The following is an 18491-nucleotide window of genomic DNA, read 5'->3' on the forward strand; positions in this document are numbered from 1 at the left end:
CAAACAGGTTTCAAACAGAGATTGCGAAAAAAAGAGGCAAAACTTATGGACTGCGGCTTATAACAACAATAATGGCTAACAACTTTGACTATGTCTTAAAGTATTTTTTACATATAAGTGTATAAGGTGTATATAATGTGTAGTATAATATGTATACAATACAAAAATGGCACTTGTTTTGTAGAATGACCTTTGTTTAAGGAGCTGTGGGCCAAAAAGCATTTGACAAGTTGAAGGTTCAGAACATCTGTGTTTAGTATTGCTCAATCAAGACCGAGATGCAGTTCAGGCAGTTCTGATGGTAGACAGTGGTTAAATGTACATGTATAGACAAGCCTTTGGAAATGAGAGGTGTTTTTCTTAGTAATCATAATCAGAGATTTCAGGTCTAGTTTAGTTTTCTAATTCAACTGTTTCCTGTGCCTTGCTTAAAGATATGTGGCGTGTATTGTGTATGATGTGACTCAGTAAATAGTGTTTGTAAATCACAGAGTTCTAATGGAAACCAGTCTGATCCGCTTCACCTGTGTCACCTTGACATGACACAATGTATGTCAAATAAATGCACTACATTCATGCTCTAGAGGCGTAACACGTTTATAAATAGATTACAACAGTGACGATAAAAACACTTTTTATTATTCCCGGTAATGGTGCCCCTAAAAGAGCAGTGGGCGTTGCCAATCTCTGCCTGCAGGTGTCAGCGTTTCTAAATTTCACAACTTTTGCCCATTACTGAACGTGTCAAATGCTGTTTTGCCCATGTTGATCAATACAAATGCTAACCACAGAGCAGTAGTTTCAGTCCCATATAAGTTTAAATAAATAAATAAAACATTTGTAGATATAATTGTTTGCAGTATGGAGATGGTTATCACTAATGCATTTATGCAAACAACCACCTAGCAAGTGCATAGCAACGTTTTCAAAAATGCATAGCAGCTGCATAGCAATGCCCTGACAACCACACATAAAACCCTAGCATCATGACGATGAGTTTTGCACAAGAACTGCTCACATTGAAATGGGAAAATAAAATAAAAATAGTTTTTTTTTAAATGTCCACATATTGCTCTAGTTATGTATATGTGCTCTTAGCTATAGACAGCATAAACTATAATGTTTTAAATGTTACATTTTGTCTTGTTAAATGTGTAAACGTATGTTTGTATGCATGCTCTCATTAACAAAGCAGCAACACTGAAACATTCCGTTTAAAAGTTTGAGGTCAGTAAGTTTTTTTTTTTAAAGAAATGAATACTTGTCATTTGAAAAGATGCATTAAATAGTTTGAAAGTGACAGTAAGGACATTTGTAAAGATTTCTGTTTCAAATAAATACTGTTGAATATGAACTTTCTAGTAATCAAATAATCTATTAATATTATACAACACAACTGTTTTCAACATTGATAATAATAAGAAATGTTTATTGAGCAGCAAATCAGCATATTATAATGATTTCTGAAGGATCATGTGACACTGAAAACTGGAGTAACGATGCTGAAAATTCAGCTTTACCATCACAGCAATAAATTACATTTTAAAATATTTTAAAATACAAAACAGTTATTTTAATTTGTAATATATTTCACAATTTAACTGTTTTACTGCATTTTTTTAAATCAAATAAATACAACTTTAGTGAGCATAAGGGACTTCTTTCAAAAACATAAAAATCTTACAGACCCCAAACTTTTGAACGATAGTGTATCTATGTTTAACATAAAGTTTATACCACCTTGCCTTCCTTCTATCTTTGTACCATGGCATTCCTCACAAATGTACGCAAATAATTAGATACTTTCTCTCATTCTACATGCCCTGTGTGTGATTCTGCATGAGATTAACACATAGAATCACACCCATGCTGCTAGGCCATTGCAACCATTTCCAGCGTATTATCTTCTCATCTCTGTGCCCTTTTGTCTGTTTGTGTCACTAACCCTGACTGTCACACCTCTGTATATCTGTCTAATTTATCAGTCTCTCTTAGATTGTCAGCAGCCTGCTGCCTCAGTACCGCCAACCTCCCCACAACTGAGGCGGGGGAGGGCATCCACGGGCCACAGGTAACCCGCAGTTTGGAGGAACTCGCTCTCTACTGCGTCCTCTCTCACTCTATTTCTCACAGAGAAAAATGTCACACCTACAGTCATCGTTAACAGCACCCACCCACTTGGTCACACTTTTACAATGCAATTGATATACACTACCGATTAAAAGGATGGAACAATTATGATTTTTTGATGATCCTTAGAAATCATTCTAATATGCTGATTTGGTGCTTAAGAAATATTTCTTATTATTATCAATGTTGAAAACAATTGTGCTGCTTATTTTTGTGGAAACCATTCAAAAGTTTTACGATTTAAAAAAAGAATGATTTTATTAACCCTCTAATGCATGAATTATGTTTTTGCATAAAAAAAAAAAAATTATCTTATTTTCTTGAAGATTTAAGATAACAGATTAACAAACAAAATTTTTTTTTTTTTAAAACCCACCCCCTTAGCAGATTTTATTTTGTTGCCTCAGGGCAACGCTATGCAGTATAGGTAGTAAATCACAGAGAAAAATGTAATATTGTCTCAATGTTTATTAGGAAAATCAAGAGGGAACTGGCACTCTTTTCAATTAATAATGGGTTTCAAATATTTAATTGTAGCATTTGGTCCATTTACACACATCAAACAGTGGTAATTTTCCTTTTAAAAACACTTCAAATATGTCTTAGCAAGTAAAAAGTATTTAATCTGACTAAAACTTATTTGTCAATCCATCAAACAGAGGTAGTTTTCTTTTTTCAAACACTGTAGAACCTGTTTGAACAGTTCACTTTCTCACTCTAGAATGTACATTTCCTGAAGAAAATGTGAGTGGTGCTTGCCGTGGCAAAAAAAATCCTCTCGGATGCTACTGGGATGCAAAAAAGCCAAGCAACATGTCTGTAGGATGTTCTGGGGCTGAGATATGGCTTATTAATGTGTTTGTACTGTTGCTAGGGTACTGTACATGGTTGCTACGATGTGTCTATACAGTTCTTGGGGTGATATTTAAAGACTATTGGCCAGTCTGAGTCAAAAGAGCCCACCCTCATGACTGTACGATGTTCTGGGGCTGAGATATGGCTTCTTTATGTTGCAATACGGTTGCTAGGGTGCTCTAAATGGCTGCTAGGGTGTGGCTATACAGTTAATAGGGTGATATTGAAAGACTATTGGCCAGTCTGTGTCAAAAGAGCCCAACTCTGTATTTCTACAATGCTCTGGTACTGAGATATGGCTCGTTAATGTTGATATATGGTTGCTAGGGTGCTGTAACTGGTTGCTAGGGCGTGGCTATGAAGTTATTATTATTATTTTACCATATTGTGCACAAATAACATGTAATGATGTGTGATAACATCCAAACACATTGTCAGCAAAGACCTCCATAAAAAGTACCCCTTATCGCATAACGTTGCCCTGAGGCAACAAGAAGAAAAACTGAATTTCTAAACATGCTAAATTAAAAAAAAGTTAATAAAACTTGACAAACAACTTCTCTACACCTTCATGCACATACATATATTTTTTATTTACAGTTCATGTAATTGTAAATAAGATTACTGAAGCAAATAATCTTACCTTCTTCTCACACCATGTGCTCATGTGACCACATGTCAGAAAAGGAAGCCCTGCCTTCAAATGATGCTTGATAGTGACTCCCACACCTTATTGGACCATTCTATAGCAATCATTTGACCATTTTGATTGGTTGCAATTATTTAAAGAAACATGTACTGGAAATTAAACTTAAAAACACTTTCCGTTGCCTGAGAGCAACGCTATGCAGTAGAGGGTTAAGCAAGGATGCATGAAATTGTTGAAAAGGGACAATGAAGACATTTATAAAGTTACAAAAGATTTCTACTTTAACATTGATAATAGTAATCATTTACAATGATTTCTGAAGGATCATGTGACACTGAATACTAGAGTGATGACTGCTGGCAATTCAGCTTTGCCATCACATGAATAAATTACATTTTAAAATATATACAGAATTTTAAACTGTCAAAATATTTCACATAAATGCTGCCTTGGTGATCATAAGTGACTTCTTTTGCATTTAAACATCTTAATTATTCCAAACTTTTGACTGATAGTTTATGCAAACAAAATATTCAGATGCCCTTTCATCACCCTCTCATCCATGTGCTGTCAAATATAGACGACATTCCTTTCTTCCCAAACCTCTTTGCCTGCTTAAAAGCTGTTAGCTTTTGCACGTGCCCCTGTGTGTCTGTCAAAAGTGAGTTCATGTTCATGTCAGAGCTATTGAATTATTTACACGATTCTATTTCTATAGCAATTCCTCCAGTTTAATAAGGAACAGGATATGGCGATTTCATTTTACACCAACTTATGTTCTCTGTTTCTCTTTTTTCTCTCTTCTGGCTGTGCCATTTGTCTCTTGGTAGTCCTAATGTGTTGTTATAGCTCTTCAAGAGGACCAGATACCTGCGGCCAACTTCAGACTTCCATGTGACCCTTTCAACTGTCTGGCCCATCATTCTCATCTTTTTGGCCTTTAGTCTCCTGTCAATGAACTGTCAGTGGCCTATCCTTACAGTGACAGATGAGGGGGGCGGGGCAAATCAGTCAATCATGACCTCCAGCCAATCAGAGATGCCCCTCGCAATGTATGATTGATCTCAAAGGAGCCCACCCTAATTTCTCGCCCAATCGCTAAGATTGGATGAATTATTCAATGATGCTTATTGTGAAAGTACTATTTATCATGCTGAGTGAGATGAGAGCAAACGTAAATGGATTGATGCACTTATTTATCTATTTATTATTTATTTATTTGTGTTTTTGTTTGTTTATTTATTTTAAAATAGTATGTGTGGTATGTCTGATTATTTGGAGATGGATACGGATACAGCTTTGCTTCAAAATACACTTTTAACCCTAAAAATGGAAGCATTAATTACATCAACCCAGGAGTACACTGCAGTATGCAAGGCCACTTGAGTGCCATTATCAGTCTAAGCTAATATTAGACTTTCAAAATGCACAAACCAGTGTGACATAATAGAAAGAGATGTTTGTTTGGTTGATATTGACTATTGAGACATCATTTTAAACAAGTAGAACAAATTTTCAATGTGATATTTGAATGACTTTTATTTTGACTTTTAAGCAACTGAGGTGATGTTTGCCTTACGGTGACAATACAATTGAGTTTTGCAAATCTCCGCTTCTTTAACGTAATTGCACATGGGATTTGTTTCTTTGTCCTTTTTTAAGTTTTTGCTCTGCATATGCATAAAGATTATATTTTATACCTTAATTGTTTTTTTCTATTGCTGAAGTGATGTCAGATAAGTCTTTGAGGATTGAGTGGACACATAGGCCTAGTACCTGATGGGCAAAAATCTTGTTTTAGGAAGTGCCATTATAGCTTGAGTGGGGCTTCATCCCGGTGCACAGCTAAATTTGAACATGAAGTGGGTTTATTACTCTCAGATCTGCTCCAAAACAGCATACAAGGCCTATATCACTCTCTACATATCCCCCCTCATTTATAAAGCACAAACATTTATCTATGCATTTTGAAACAGGCACAGGATCATTTTATATCATTTGGTCATCTGTCCTCCAAATCACACCGTGATTTTTACCAGCAGGACATGGAGAAATATCAGATGTCATTGTTTTTATATTACAGTAAACCACAAAAACACATTTTCAGTCTCATTTATTGACTGAAAGGGTATTAATGTGTGAAGAATAAAATCAGTAGCTTCTCAAAGCATAACTATCTCCATTGTGGCGCTAGAACAAAGCTCAGTCTATGTAATGACATACAAAGAAGGATATAAGATAAATGGTCTCATTCACAATCTCTTTTAGCGCCCAGTTCTCATTTTCTGTTCAGTCTAACCCATTCATTTGGTGTTTTAGACTATATGCATTTCTTTTTGGGCATTTCCAGTAAGACAAGGGGAGTTTCAGTTTTATTAACTACACATTGTGGTAAATTTTCTGCCTCTGAAGTGAAATATAGGCCTAGTGAATAACACCCACAATGTCACATGGTGTGGACTGCTGAAAGCATGATCTTGCCGCAGGATATTTGTATGTGTGCACAGTCATAAGCCACATAAGTTTTTCGTGAAATAAAATTTAAAAATAGCATTGACTCCTGTCCTGATTGAGACGCAATGTGTGGAGGCCTATCACAGCTCACGTTTGTATTTGCACCTTTTATATCGGTCTAGAGGACTGACTGAGCTAAATAAACTTCTAATTTTGACATCTCATATTGTTAATTTTGTTTTCATTTATTTTTAGCAATACGTTACGAGAAGCTGGGCTGTATTGTGAATATATATTCACACACATTGCTTTTATAAAACTGTTGCCACAAAATAAAAAGTATTAAGCACTTTTATTTTATTGCAATTAGGGGCCTACGTTTTCTTTACAAGTTCTGTCTATTTTAAATGTTCAAATCCTTATTTAATAACCCCAATCAACTTTATGGTGTACAACATTTCCGACCTCTAATTTGATTGGCTAAGCCGCGTTTAGGTGAACAGGTTCAAAAGATTCGACTCACTGAGATGAATCAAAATCTCAACACCACTCCAGGGGCCCGTTTCAGAAAGGAGGTTAAGTGAAAACTCTGAGTAGGTTAACCCTGAAATAAGGGAAACTCTGGGTTTTCTGTTTCAGAATGGGAGGTATGTCAAACCCGAGAAAGCAGGATAAGTCAAGCCCGTTTCTGAAAGAGAGGTAACTTATACTCAGAGTCAGTTACCAGGGTAACTTACTCTGTGAACCTAACCTGGTCAGAAGCAGGTTTTCTTTGGTAAACCCAGAGTTTGTTTCGTTCTCCTCCCATTTTTTAAAGCACCAGCAGTGTTTAAATACTTCATTCATTCCTTCAAACGCCACAAATGCTTTTCTTACTGAGTATTTTGGTCGTATTTCAAGTATAAATATAAAAAAAATTATGAATTTAATCTAAATCTAAAGTAAACGAAGTTTACTTAAAACAAATTAAATTATCTACCACTTGACAAAAATGCAAAGTAAGAAAAGCATTCTTTGCAGGAACATTCATTCATTGCTCATATTTTCATCATGAGGACACTGTCAAAGTGACAAAAATGGCATGTCCTTTTATACAGGATCCTGACGTTCACTTGATAATCCTCTAGAAGTAACCTAATAATTAGAGTTTCCTTTAGGATTTCCAGTGGTTGGATGCATTGACACTCATATTCCCATCATCACACTTTCTGAAAACGGATTATTGTATGGAATGGAAGGATGCTGCCAGATGGTAGTACAAGATATATGCCATAACCACCACCACAGCTGTTAAATACATTTATTTACATTTTTTTATAGTCATCTTTATTTCCTACAAATACTTTATTGTTTTTCCTGTTGGGTGTTAATATTCTTCCTCCATCTCCTCTTCATCTGTCAGTGGTGCTGGTGTTTGGCTGGCCTGAGTAGAAGTCAAATGTTAATGTCATTACCCTGATTAATAAATGTAACAGGTGGGATTAGAGAACATTTCATTATGTGGAAAGAGCATAGACCCTTTCACATTTCTGGGTTTCCGAAGCTGAAGTCGTCATAGTTGGGTTAACTCTTATAGCGGTGAATGAGAGAATACATTAAATATATATTTTTGTGTCTCCATTTGCTCAAATTGCAAAAGAAAAACTCCACAATAGTGATTTCACAACTTTCAAAAAGATGGAAAAATTAGAGTGAGATTGATAACGGAAGTGAAAAGAGAGAAAGATGTTAATTTTAACTATCACTCCCATAGACGCTGAATTAGAAACACTCTCACAGCAGCGGTAACTTGTTTTTTGTAATTTGATGCAAAAGTAATATAATACAAAGTATTAGTGTTATAAATGTACATACATCAAAAAAAAAAATACAAAAAACGTTGCAGGATTTACGATATTGATGACCATTAAAACACGTCATCACAGTCTGTGAAAAGGGTTTATGTGGGAAAAGCTGCTGCACATTGGACACTGAATGATATTTATTTAATATGTCAAATGTTTGTAAAGTCTACACCCATGAACATTTTATGCTTAAAGCTTTTCCTGATTGAATTGTTTTTTTGTTTTTTTTTAGCTGCTGCCACATTCTTTGTTTGTCTTTTGGATACCATGAAAATTAAACTTATTTAAAATAATTAAGAATTAAACTTGTGTATTGACCCGGAAGTATGCAAACATATTTTTGTTGGGTGCTGTTGCCATGGTTAATCGTAATTTCGGAGCTCCATTGATCATGGCTTTTAATAGTTGGAGTGCACGAGCTTAACTCAGAGTCAGTCTACTCAGAGTTGATTGAACTACCTCAATTCAGCTGTTCTGAAACCCAAAACTCAGAGTTTCCCATCTCAGAGTAAGTCAACTCAGAGTTCAGGTTTAAACTCAGAGTTGGTTGAACCTCCTTTCTGAAACAGGCCCCAGGATTCCCTCCAGAAATTACTTCCTAACTAATGTTTTGTGGTCGGTGAGTCAAAGTAAACAGGAGGTCAGAGCGCAGAGGAAATGACAGGACCAATCGTGTTATCAGAGCTGTTAGAGGGCGGTGATATGGGGCTGATAAAGCGGTAATGACTGCTCAGTGCAGTGCGCCACTTGGGGAGCCAAAGAATCTGAGGAAAACACTCAAACGAAGCGTTTCGTTTTACTTTGCCTAACACTAGACCGTTTACTGTCGCAGACGCTTATTAAGACAAGGACTTCGCTGAAATGCTTTGTGGACGTAAAATTACCATTTTTTATGTACAAAGGGTTTCATTTGTAAAACAAGTCTTTTAAATGTTGGAACGTACTAACGAAACCATGAGTGAATTGAGGAGAAACGCTATCAGGAGGAAGTCGAAGCCGAAGAAGACAGGAGGGTCGGCGGAGGAATGCCCGGAATCCTCAGGTGAGTGCAGCGGTCAGGTGTGAGCAGATAGTCCGCTTATGGGTTTATCCTTCTCACGTCAAACGTCCCATACACTGGATAGTGGATACAATTTCTTAAGGAAAACAGCTATTTAGTCATTCCATCGGTCATTTGTGGGAATAATTTCTTAGGTCAGCTTGTAAATAATTAACGACAACAGTTAACGACACACTTCTGATAGGCCAATACTGGCTAAACATTTTTTTTTAAATGTTTTTTTAAAATGGGCGATATATGACCAAAATTTGATATCAAGAGAAATGTTATTACTGTACTTTTCATGCCCACTGTAAGCTGCGATGATCTATATAACTAGTTATTCTGTTAGGCTTATAAAATTGATATAGTATATCGTAAATGTTTTACTTGCAATATATTGGTTTATTTGAACCCACATGTTTATTATTAATATTAATTAATTATTAATAAATTCATATTTGAAAATATATTTGATATAAAAAAAAAGTTATTAAAAAACACAAACGCGCGCGTGTGTGTAAACATGTTTGTAAAGTTTCCTGTTGATCCTGTTGGGAATGGTGCAATGCTAGATCAAAACAAAAGGCCTGAATCCTTTTATTAAATATATCTTTTGGGCAAAAATAAATACAGTTAAAAACAACAGCAACAGTTCTACTTTTTGAGAGGTCTTCGTTTTAATGTCAAAGCAGCTCATACAATCTTTCCGTGCTCAAATTCATCGTCGTGGTTTGCCTTAATCTCTGACAGCACACAGGAGATTTGGGAAAATGAGTTGGAATACATGCCAGACTCCATTTTCTTTGGAAGAAAGCCCTGTTTGTACTGAAAGCTCAGAATAGGAGAGTGAACAAGTCCCAACAGGTTGCGTTACAGAGTTTGCAATAGTGACATGTCTCATCTCTGACTATATGAACCAGCCTGCATAATTCTGTAGCTTAAGGACAAGGAATGTGCACGAAGATTATAGTCCGTCTATGTTTATAGGGATAACAGCCTACTGTCAAGACTTCTTTGCATGGCACAGCAGAGTCACTGATGTATAGAAGTCAATTGGTGCCATAGAGTCCAGTCACAGTGTGACTGACTGGATGAATGCCAATGCATATTTTGCTTTTCAACAACAGCAACATATTGTTGTCCTTTAGATATTGTTGCATATTAATTACATTTTTAGGTTCTATTTAAAAAAAAAAAAATTTAGGTTAGGCAAAACGTGATTTGATTATCTCTATAATACAGTGTTTATTCTTAAGGCCGGCTATTGACTATTGTCAGTTGAGAGAACTCTTGGTACTGTATCTTATTCAAGAGGCTGCAGTGGGTCTCCTTTCTTGTGAAGTTCCACTTTCTGTGCTTGTTAGCTTGACTGCACAGTGAATCGGAATGAGCATGAGGAGCTCACAGTGGAGTTACATTGTTGTGGATGACTGTGGAGTTGAATAGTTAGAAGATGGATTTTCTTTTCTGATTAACTTTGCTCTTAGGAGGAATATGTTTAGTTAATTATGCACAAAAAAAAATAAAAATTAAATGCAATATGTCCAACATTACCAAACAATTCAGTACAATTTATAATATACATATATTAGAGATGATCAGACTGATAATCAGTTTGACCAATATTTTGTTCTGGTCTTTTATTTAAATATGTTTCTAATGATTATACTTTTTGTCGTTTTTTTGTTAACATTCTCAATCTCAAATCTCAACAAATCTTTTTTGAATGTTGTGTTTTAATATTGTGCAGATTTGTTTTTAATCCATTTCTGATGCCTGTGCTGGCACTTTTTTATTGAAGTTCTCTGAATCAGTCACAAATATGCACAAATACACTGTATTGCCAAAATTATTGGGACACCCCTCCAAATCATTGAAATCAGGTTCCAATCACTTCCATGGCCAAAGGTGTATAAAATCAAGCTCCGCATGCAGACGTCTTTTACAAACATTTGAGAAAGAATGGGTCGCTCTCAGGAGCTCAGTGAATTCAAGCATGGTACCGTGATAGGTTGCCACCTGCGCAATAACTAGTCACTAGACACTACTAAATATTCCATGGTCAACTGTAAATTTCTGCTGAGTCAATAGCTACAGACCTCCAAACGTTGTGTGGCTTTCAGATTAGCTCAAGAACAGTGCATAGAGAGCTTCATGGAATGGGTTTCCATGGCCGAGCTGCTGCATCCAAGCCTCACATCACCAAGTGCAATGCAAAGCGTCGGATGCAGTGGTGTAAAGCACACCGCCACTGGACTCTAGAGCAGTGGAGACAGGTTCTCTGGAGTGATGAATCACGCTTCTCTCTCTGGCAATATGATGCACGAGTTTGGGTTTGGTGGTTGCAAGGAGAACACTACTTGCCTGTGCAAGGCCCGCCCAATCGTCCCAACGACGGCTTACAATAAGTGGGTGAAGGTTTCTGCGCGTTCTGTCTTTTTTCGTTTGGTCTTTATCATGACCTTGAATTTAGGTTAGAATGCAGATTGGTTATTTGGTCATTTGTATGATAGTTTTAGTACGCATTTGATTATTCGCTTTAACCCTTTGTTGAAATTATACCTGTTCATCCGGATCCCAATAACACTTCGAGTCTCGCACCGGCCGGATTACAATCTCTTTTATCACAAACTCGTCAGTCTTGGGGTCCGTTCTTCGTACCTCGCTTAATACATCTGAGATGATTTGACGGATCCCAGATCTTTTAATCGTGATAACTGATGTCTGGCTAATTTGGTTCTTCAAACGAATTTGCGGATTGGATTAAAATATCTGGATTAAATGGTCTAAGATCACTGCGCGTTCTTGTGTTCCCTGATGAGGACAGGTGCATCGATACTCAAACCACAATCAGCAATGCAGCGATTGGCTGGCGTAAAGACAGCAACGTAATGGCATCATATAATTAAAAAAGCCACCTGGCAAAAAACTTAACAAATTACACACAAAAAAACCCACAAATTTCTTGACCTTTATAAGGAAACAGCTAAACGACCAGACCAACATAAAAGTTATAATAGATAAATGACAAAATGTTTTTTGTTTTTTTAACCTGATTACCAGTTGTGTATATTCACGATTTTATGCAGTATTTGTACACCCTTTACATTTTTATTTCAATGTTGCATTTCATTTTTAATTCAAATTGAAGCAGATTTGGTACTTGACAGTATTAAAGTTTCTAAAGGGTCAAGATCAAATTATCTGCATCAAGCCACTCCCATAATATCCGTGATCACTTAAATCAATGCACGGCTCAGAGTAACTGTACAACATGTGTGTAAACCTCCAATAAAATTATAAAGTAATTATTCCATCACAAATAAATTGCTCAATCAAGTGGCTGTGTCTATAGTATTATACACAACATTATAATATTATATACAGTCTCATATACATATACAATATAACATTTTTATATTATTTTTATTATTGCCCCTGGTTCAGTAATGAACTCTTGTAATAAAGTTGCAGTGGCTGGGACAGATTTTAAGTATCACCTCAAGATGCAATCTAATCGTGTTTACATTAAATAAACCTCCCGAGCAGGTTTAAGCTTACAAACCTGTTACTATGACAGCAAGTCCAGGATGAGCGTCGAAGAACCAAACAATCCAAGATCATGCCAAATCGTCAACAATCAAATCCGGCTAACCGAGTTAGCGAGGTACGAAGAACGGACCCCTGGTGATTGAGAGGCGATTGACTAATATTCTAGACGGGGCCCCGTACTCCACTTTGCTCATTCTAGAATATATTATTTAGTCCCCATAGATCTGAACATACTTAATTAAGGCAAGAATATATCTAACCAGAGGCCATGACCACACTGTAAAACATTTTATGTGCTATTTACTTTTAAAAATTATATTACACATAATGTTTTTGAGAAGTTTTGGCTTGGTTTCTTTAATGGAATCTACCTGAATAAATCATGTAAAATCTCCTAAATTATTTAGTCTATGAAACAATTAATTAAATATTTTTAGTGAAATGGGCTTATTTATTTTAAGTTGACTTTAAAAAAAGGGTATAAATTAGAGTGAATGGAAAAGACTGCTTATATTTGACTTGCGTTATACAATTATTAGACTGTATGCTGCTAGCACAGCACAAGCAGAAATAAACTTGTTACTGCACTGGCATTGGCAAAGTCATTGCTCATTGAACATAGCAACATGCTTTATAATATTATTATACATGCAGTTATCCACAACCATAAGCTCTACTCTTCTGCACAATGGTAATGGTCAAAACTTCAACATAAAGAAACTCTTTCAAATATCAAACATAACTGATCATTAAACATTAACAGATGTTTCCCTTCACTCAAAAACACATAAAAATAACACTTAATTTCAATATTAACTCTCCATTTCCAGCCATATGCAAAGCATGCTGGGAACTAATAATGGTGTCTCTAAATAAAACTGCTGAGCTAATTCTCTTAAAATAAATAGCCTTTTTTTCTTAATTTTATCAGCTTAATCAGTTCCTCAATTCAAGCCTCAAAATTGTTTACATTTCCTTAAAATAATTAGGAAAATGTATCTCTTGTTTTAATTAGTGAAATATTCTTAATATTTTCTATACAACACTGAACCACAATTTTATTAAGAAAATATACACAATTTATTTTGTGAAAATTACAAGACCCATGATTATTTTTTTTACAGTATTGCATAGAACCAAGCAACCAACTTAACTTCCTCTATTTGCATAATCAAGCCATGGTTTCTCACGTATGCGTAGTTAGAATAATATTACAATAATCAGATGTTGAGGCTACCCTATTTAGATTGGTCTAGCAACATTGCTCTAAACGGAAAATCGATTGGGCCTATTAGCCTCTACAGTCTAATATGTAACTAATGCCAATGTGTTAGTCGAAGCTCTAGAACATTCACCTAAACTGTGCTCTAGTCCAGGGGTTTTCAAACTGGAGTCTGGGGACCCCCAGGGGTCCTCCAGAAGGTTCTAAGGGGTCCCCAAAAGGTTCCAGAGAATACAAAGACAAAGCAAAATGGATAAAGTCTACTGAACATTTCATTTCTAAATGTTTCTTTCCTTTCTTGCCGTATACGTACTTTCCGGAATTGTATATGTTTGCTTTCTATCTTTCTATCTAACGCAGTACGTAAGCTGAAAGTTGCTTATAAAAATAGGTTTTAATTAAAAAAAAATTCTTCTTCAAGTTTATACATCCAACATTAAGTAGAGCCAAAAAGTAGAAAATCCAAGGCACTCTTCTTTAAATTATTAAAAAGCCTTTATTTTACAGTACGATAACTTATTCAGCTTCAATGAAAGAATAGAGTTGATTGTGCTCATGAACAGGAAAAAAACCCTTTGCTACTATATTCTCAATCTGTATTTTTAGAAATGCTTTCCTCTGGAAACTTTTGGGATTTGATTAAATGTGCTAGCTTTTGTAAGCGTTTTCTCATTTTATAAAGTTAACTATTAACTGTTGGTGGCACTTTGCTAAATACCATGTTTTCTGTATGGTCAGTCAGTGTTTTGGGGGTTGCGAGTCAGTCAGGTTAGACGGATCTGTTGTTGCAACATCATCAGAGTAAAAGACTGATGGGATTTTGTGTATTCTGGAGGGATATATTTTGTGATGTGAGAAATGTGATAGAGAGGGGCTATGGATGTACTTATGTAACTCATACACACCCTCCATTATCCTCCTGTAAATATTTAAAGATGAGGCGATCCAGCTACAGGAAATAGTTCTAGAATAGAGATATAGATTAAAATATATACTGTCAACTTTCTATCAGCAAATAATGGACATTAATAACCTTATCTCTAAGGAAGTTACTCTACAGAACTTTTTAAAGGCATGTATTCATGTAGAAACATCCAGCAGGTGTCAGTATAATAAAATTTAAAAAAAACACACTCAACAGTGTGTCCAGAGCCTAATGGATATTTCTGATGTTGAAAGCTTTTTGTTAACAGAGTACCATCTGCTGTGCATGTTTGTGTTAGTCAGGACTGTTTGTTCCTGTAAATATTTCTTTTCAATGTTAAATCTCATTTTGTATCTCATCTTTTATATTTCACCTTCTCCCTCTCTTGGTATACATCTTTTAAAAAAATATAATTTTTTTTATTTTAACTTTAATCATGTTATTAAAATGAAGATACTTTAAAGCAATTAATAGTTAAAATTTATAGTACAGTAAATCCATTTATAATGTTACAAAATATTTTTATTTCAAATAACTGCTGTACTGTTCTTTTGAACTTTCTATTCATTAAATACCTGAAAAATGTATAATGCTCTCCACAAAAATATTAAGCAGCACAACTGTTTTTCTATGGAAACTTCCGCCACAGAATATAACATTTTAAAAGAGAATTGTGAATATTTTTTTATTTATCTCACAATTCTTACTTTATATCTAGGGTGTTGTAAAGTCAGAAAAAAAGTCTGATATAAAAACTCACAATTAAGACCTTATATCGTGCAATTCAGATTTTATAACTCTTTATATCACTATATAAGACTTTATATCACACAATTCTGAGAAAAAGTCTTGAAGAATTGTGAGAAGTCACAATTAACTTTATTTTTTTATTCTGTGGCAGAAACAAACTTCCATATTATTCAACTTTGATAATAATAATAAATGTTTCTTGAGCAGCAAATAAGCATATCAGAATAATTTCAGAAGGATCATGTGACACTGAAGATTGGAGTAGGGTGGATTCAGGTTGATTGGGACACTTTTTGCCGTTGCTTGAGATGACTGAAAAAAATAATGTCTGCTGAAAATTCAGCTTTGCTATCACTCTCATTTTAAATTCTAACATTCCCTGATAATGCGTGCTCAGGGACTATCCCTTATAGCCTAAAACAAGCTACAGTTACACCTCTTCTCAAGAAACCTTCACTTGATGAGAGGGATTTTAATCATTTTCGATCTATCTCGAAAATTTCCTTCCTTTTATTACCAAAGCATTGGAGAAAACTCTTCTCATTCAACTTCAGTCTTTCCTTAGCTCAAATAAAAAAAATTAAACTTCCAGTCTGGCTTTAAACCTCTGCACAGCACTGAGTCGGCTTTATTACGGGTTTCTAAAAATATACTGTTAATGACTGACTCTGTGATCCTAATACTGACCTAACCTCTGCGTTTGAAACAGTTGACCATAAAATTATCCTATCCCGACTAGAATCTTCTGTGGGCATTCAGGGAACTGTCCTCAGTTGTCGTGTTAAATCATATTTAACGAATAGAAGTTTCTCTGTTAGATTGGGTCTTTTTTGTTCCTCGCCTGCTCAACTCTCCTGTGGAGTGCCTCAGGGTTCAATTCTCGCACCCATTCTTTTTTTCTCTGTATTTGCTCCCTCTGGGCTCCATCTTCAGAACACATGATGTATCATTTCACTGCTCTGAAACGCAACAAACAAGCTGCTCTGAAATCTCTTTTTGCATGAGTGATGAAGTAAAAATGTGGTTTTCTCAAAATGTCTTATTTCTGAATGAATCTAAAACCGAGGTTATAGTCTTTGGCCCTCATAGAAATTCTGGGAGCGGAAGCACTGACCTGGATTACCTTGCTCCATTTACTCCATCCTGCATTAAGAACTTAGGTGTTTTCAGGGATCAGAACCTCAACCGTAAATTTGATCACGTTTCTCCAACTTTGAAATCGTTGCATTTCAGACTACTTTTTGTTTTTAAGACCTTGAATAATTTGGCACTGAGCTATTTGTCTGCGCTCTGTCCACACAATCCCACACTAAATCTGAGGTCTGGTGATAAGAGACTTTTAACTGTCCCCAGATCACGATTAAAGAGCCTTTGTTCAAATAAATGCAAGAGATTTATTTAAAATAAAATAAAAAACATTTAAACTGTAATGTAGACAGTGCCAGTGACAGTGCCTCTATTTTCCCATGTATATGCACAGGGGAGGGTTCATCACTGTAGTTATTTATTATTTGGGGGGGGGGGGGGTTATATGTATGGGAAAGTCCTGTAAGGTCAATCCAAAGTGACGCATTTCCTGTCAGTTTCTGATGATAGGAGGGTGTATTCCATTCTTGCCTATTGTGAGGAAAACAATGTACGGCAGACGGGGTGTTGCAAGGTCTTGTGTTAGTCATATCATACAGGAGCTTGGTAATCACGTTAAAAAGGTAATCTAGGTCTGGCGATGAGAAATCAGGAACATTGGTTTGCTCTAAATGGTGTAAGATTTTTTAAATTGCACCCTATGTAACTTCCTGTCTTGTCTTAATAACTATAGAGACTTTAAGACCCTGTAGATGATTGATTTCACCCTTAGTTGACTCTGGCTCACCCAGGTCAGATCTCTGCTCTGTTTATATGAGAATTAGCGTAGCAGTAATAATAATAGAAGTTAAAGCTCTTGCGTGTACTCCACCCAGGACCGTTCTGCCCATGCCCCTTCCTCTTGCTCAACTTGGCTCAGGGCTGGGGTTTCCTGACTTTTGTCTAGAGTTTCTCCCCTCGGGCTGGAGGAATGGGGCAATCCTGTAACTTGAACATCAAGCCTACAGACTCATTTTTGGAGACTTTCAGCACCAGTAGCATCTTTCAACCACATACAGCCTTGCTGGACTCAAGACTTAATGGAAATTCCTGGAATGGCAACATAAAACATGTATGTTTCTCCAATCAACATCAATGAAGGAAGTAACATTGAAATCTTGGAGTCTTCAGCTTTTCAGTAAAAAGCTTTCTACAAAAATCCTTCTCTTCCTTCATCTCCCATTATGGGATCGTTTGGATCTTTAAGAGGTTGATTTTGGATACCGGACTGCTTTTTAGGGGTGTAAACAAGCGAGAACGAGAGAGGAAGCGGTGATACACTGGATATTTTTGTCTGTTCTTCATCTACAGGAAGCCAGGCTTCACTTTCTCCCCCTGCTTTCTCGTCACTCCTTTTGTGGAACCCCTGGATTCTTCCCTGCACTTCCATCATTGTCTTTAACTCATTTTCTCTGTGTGCTGGAGTCTCGCTGATGAACAGTGATGGATTGTTTGGGCTCTGGCCTCAGGAAAGCTCTCCTCCACCGCACAGCCTCCGGTAGGTGACCCAACAGTTCTCGCTGTAATGAGCTCCAACATGCCAGCCATGAGAAGTTTTTCTGTGACTCTAGGAAAGAAAACAGCAGTTGGTTGTCAGAGAATGAAGGCTGCTGATAGAACTCTGACTCTTGCCCGATTGAGATCTAAAAATGAATCTGTTATGAGTAGGAAAGCTGCATCCAGATAATCACAAAACAACAGATCATGGGGAATGGATTGAGAAAAATGAAACATCGTCGAAAGTATTGGTTTTGGCCAACTAAAGGTAATGTTGTGTTTCAGTAACTGTTCATGAGTTGGTAGTCGATGTTAAAGGGATTGTTCACCAAAAAATTTATTTACTCTCTCTCATGTCGCCTATAAATTGAAAGTCAATGGGGTCCAATGTTGATTTGAATGACTTTCATTGTATGGAAAAACACTTGAAAGAAAGTCAGATTTGG

General features: G+C 36.0%; 2 protein-coding genes across 3 annotated transcripts in view; both read left to right on the forward strand.

Annotated features, from left to right (window-relative positions):
* bicd1a (bicaudal D homolog 1a) overlaps nt 1-6183 on the forward strand; it is a 47420-nt gene extending 41237 nt beyond the window's left edge. Inside the window, exon 8 of the mRNA XM_079825515.1 lies at nt 4465-6183. Within this exon, the coding sequence (XP_079681641.1) occupies nt 4465-4470 (6 nt within the window). The 3' untranslated portion in view covers nt 4471-6183. The remainder of the gene's footprint in view (nt 1-4464) is intronic.
* A 406-nt stretch (nt 6184-6589) lies between these two features.
* Nucleotides 6590-18491, forward strand: part of fgd4a (FYVE, RhoGEF and PH domain containing 4a) — a 77463-nt gene continuing 65561 nt past the window's right edge. The window contains exons 1-2 of one of the 2 annotated variants that reach the window (XM_079825516.1): nt 6590-6645; nt 8509-8974. In XM_079825516.1, coding sequence (XP_079681642.1) covers nt 8863-8974 — 112 coding nt within the window. In that variant the 5' untranslated portion in view covers nt 6590-6645; nt 8509-8862. Of the gene's footprint in view, nt 6646-8508; nt 8975-18198; nt 18314-18491 lie in introns of those variants that run through there. The other variant, XM_079825517.1, reaches the window with a different exon arrangement.

Source organism: Gobio gobio (genome assembly GCF_949357685.1).
Source record: "Gobio gobio genome assembly, chromosome: 9".
NCBI lineage: Eukaryota > Metazoa > Chordata > Actinopteri > Cypriniformes > Gobionidae > Gobio > Gobio gobio.